Here is a 3,474-nt window from a genome sequence, read left to right as displayed (position 1 = left end):
AGAGAGAGAGAGAGAGAGAGAGAGAGAGAGAGAGAGAGAGAGAGAGAAATTCTGTAGACTAGCATGGATGGGCATTTTAATTCATTGCCTGGAATATTTATATCAATAACAGATCTCTTAATTTTTCTTCTGACATATATGTATTCTTAAATTGACTTTTGACTTAAGAGGTTTATACCTACACATTAACTGATTATCATGTTTTCTTTCAGGCTCACTAAAGCTTTTGGCTTTATTGCAAAAGAAGGTCAAGGTTTAATTTTTCTCCAGTGAACAAGCTTACAGATTAAGATTTATGTCAGTCCAAGAAGTAAACAAACATGCAGTTCTACCTCCTATCATTAGTAAAAATGACAAGGAGTTTTTGGAAAGCATACAAAGATATATAATTACAGAAACCAAAAGAGTGGGTTGCAACGAGGAAGGACCTGCTGATGAATATTACACCATATACCGAAACGTTTTCGACAAGGTACCATGATGCTCTTGAGTAGGGCATGTTTCAAGAGGCTATTTGTTACCTAGCTTAACTACCACCTCAGGAATGCTACTTGCCTGCCTGGCCACTGCTTTCTGTATGCTAGTTTGGGGGAGTTCATCCATTTTTGTTAAACCAGGATGAAGAGGGAAAGCTCAAGTGCAGAATTTACATTTCTTGATGGCTAGTTAGACTAGTTAGAGTCAATTATTTTAGTTTAGCAAGCAGTATTTTTTTTCCCCAATAACTGGTTTGTACCCTCTGGTAATCATTTTTAACATTTCAAGTGAAGGTGCTAGTTTGCTAGAATTTGCATTGTAAACAAGATCTAGTATTTTATGTTATGGGTTTGTTTGTGGTATCAGTAAAATCTTGGTTTAGATATGATATGGCATGTTAAATTGAGGCTTCTTGAGCCAGGTGCTATGCCACATGCCAGTCATCCAAGCTGGTAGGGAGGCTGAAGCTGGGGAATCCTTCGCAGCCAGGAGTTGACAGCCACCATGGACAACATTATGACATAAAATCAGTGACTGAATTAATGAATGAAATTTCATTTCAACAGTTTGAGCCGTTTTAGAGTTCTAGATATGGTGGTATTCCTTTGCATCTTCCACTTTAGTGCTTTTCTGTATATTCAAACTGATAGCCATCGGTGTTCTCTTGAGATCTGGTTCTTGTAGCACACTGGCATGATCATTGTTCATGGAGTCACTGTAGCTGTATTGACTACCCATTCATGCACCTGAGTTGGATTATTAGAGCACACAACAGGGACACATGAGATAAAGATGAACAAGTATCAGGTACTTAGTGTGGAAAGCTCTTCGTTATGAAAGTGTCCTCTTTGAGGTAAACAGGGTGTGGCTATGGCAAAAATAAAAAAGAGCACTGTGTTCCTCAGGTACCTTTTCCTGGTACTTGCTGCAGATTAATGACTTCTCTAGATCACTTGTGATAAAATGGATGTCTTCCTGGCTAACTTTCTTTCGATACTATTTAGCTAAACAAACAAACAAACAAACAAAACCACTTGTAGGGGATAACACACCCAAGAAATGTAGCAGAGAAAAACAAGCATAATTTCAGACTTCAGAGAAAAATTTGGATCAATTACTTTTATTCCCTATATATCATCAGTATTTAATAAACATGCCGGGCGTGGTGGCACACTCGTTTAATCCCAGCACTCGGGAGGTAGAGGCAGGCGGATTTCTGAGTTCAAGGCCAGCCTGGTCTTCAAAGTGAGTTCCAGGACAGCCAGGGCTATACAGAGAAACCCTGTCTCCAAAACAAAACAACAAAAAAGAAAAAACACCCCTAATAAAGGGGCATGTGCTGTGGAGCCACCTCCACCACTCCCTACTCCTCCCCTGCTTCATGGAAAGTGGCCTTTCTGAGGGCATTTAGGTTTCTTTGTTAACCTTTCTACTGTTCTTTTTCTCTGTTATCCTTCCTGATAGTTGCTTTGCTTACATATTATTGGAAATTATGACTATGTAGTGATGTGGACTGTTTTCACAGTTGTTTTGACATGTTGAGAATAGAGATACAATTAGGAGCACTGATGTGATTTTCTTAGTGGAGGTGAATGAGTTCAGATTACAGTATCTTAGTGGGGGATAGAGAAATGGCTCACTGGTTAAGAGCGTAAAGTGCTCTTCCAGAAGACCTGAGTTAGGTTCTTAGCACCCACATCAGGTAGGTCATAACTACGAGTAACTCCAGCTCTGGGGGATCTGAAACCTCTGATTGCCGCAGGTACCTGCACTCACATGCACATACCTATACACAGACACACACACAAATTATTAAAAATAGTATAAAAATAATGTAAAAATTAAGTCAAGAGACTAGATACATAATTAAAAGACCTACAGTTGAGAAATGTAAAACTAGTATGATATCAGTTCATGTCTCATGTATGAGTTCATACCAAGTATAAGAAAGCCTTTTTCATATCTAGGATCACAGTATCTACATAGTGACCCACGGAGAGCATGAGCTTGGTGGTTATTGTTCTTAGTGCCTACTCGTGTTGAGTTTGTGTAAGATGCTTATATGTCTAATTAATAATTACGTTTCACCTAAAATAGCCTGCTTAAAAGGCTTTTCATCACCATATTTTCTATTAAAAAGTTCAGTGCCACAGACAGAAAAATTATATTTCAGGTAATAGACTATGTCAGTGCATACAAGTCCATTCTTACTTCAATCAAAAGAGAATATGATGCCTTTATTGAGACAATAAAGAAAGGCCGAAGAACTGCTTTTTATCTTCATGGAAAATTTAAAGTTTTGGCAGAAGAGCCTACAGCACTGGTGTATCACCAGAGAAGAGCACTCCAACTTGAAGCAAAGTGAGTAAAGTGCCATGCTACTGAGTGATAATCAGTGAGTCTTTTTAAGAAAAAAAAAATCACTGTTTTCTTTATGTTACTATTTTGAGATAGGGTGTCACATTTTAGTCAAAGTTAACTGAATTCATCAGGCTGTTCTTGCTCAAGGCCTTCAGCCTTCAAGTTACAGGTTACAAGATTATTTCATGCCAGCCTTTAATTAAAATGTTATTTTAAGCTATATTTTATATTCCCTTCTACCAATTATTCTATATTTCAAGTTAAACTTAATTTTGCTTGAGAATTTTTATGATTCCCTCTTGATATTATGAAGTTACATTATGGTATCATAAAAGGAAGGAAGTTATTTTATGCATGGAGGATTTGTCAGTACAAGTTCATGCTTCCCGCCTGAATGACAGCACTTAATCTCATGATTCCAGTAGTAAGAAACCCACCAAGGAGAACAAAATCCTACTTGAAAACAATTTTTAAAAAATTAGATTTCTCGAGTCTCTAGCTGCATATGTAGCAGAAGATGGCCTAATCAGCCATCATTGGGAAGAGAGGCCCCTTGGTTTTGTAAACTTTATATGACCCAGCACAGGGGAAGGCCAGGGCCAAGTAGTGGGAGTGGGTGGGTAGGGGAGCAGGGGC

The 3,474-nt window shown here is 38.2% G+C and overlaps 1 protein-coding gene across 5 annotated transcripts in view; it reads left to right on the top strand.

Annotated features, from left to right (window-relative positions):
* Clhc1 (clathrin heavy chain linker domain containing 1) overlaps positions 1-3,474 on the top strand; it is a 30,272-nt gene that overhangs the window by 6,634 nt on the left and 20,164 nt on the right. For 2 of the 5 annotated variants that reach the window (XM_029545181.1, XM_029545180.1), the window contains exon 1: positions 2,760-2,838. In XM_029545181.1, the coding sequence (XP_029401041.1) occupies positions 2,760-2,838 (79 nt within the window). Of the gene's footprint in view, positions 1-212; positions 473-2,617; positions 2,839-3,474 lie in introns of those variants that run through there. The other 3 variants (XM_021210790.1, XM_021210789.1, XM_029545179.1) reach the window with 3 other exon arrangements.

This window comes from Mus pahari, chromosome 13 (genome assembly GCF_900095145.1).
Source record: "Mus pahari chromosome 13, PAHARI_EIJ_v1.1, whole genome shotgun sequence".
In the NCBI taxonomy this organism is placed as follows: Eukaryota; Metazoa; Chordata; class Mammalia; order Rodentia; family Muridae; genus Mus; species Mus pahari.
This window is presented reverse-complemented; position numbering and strand designations above follow the sequence as displayed.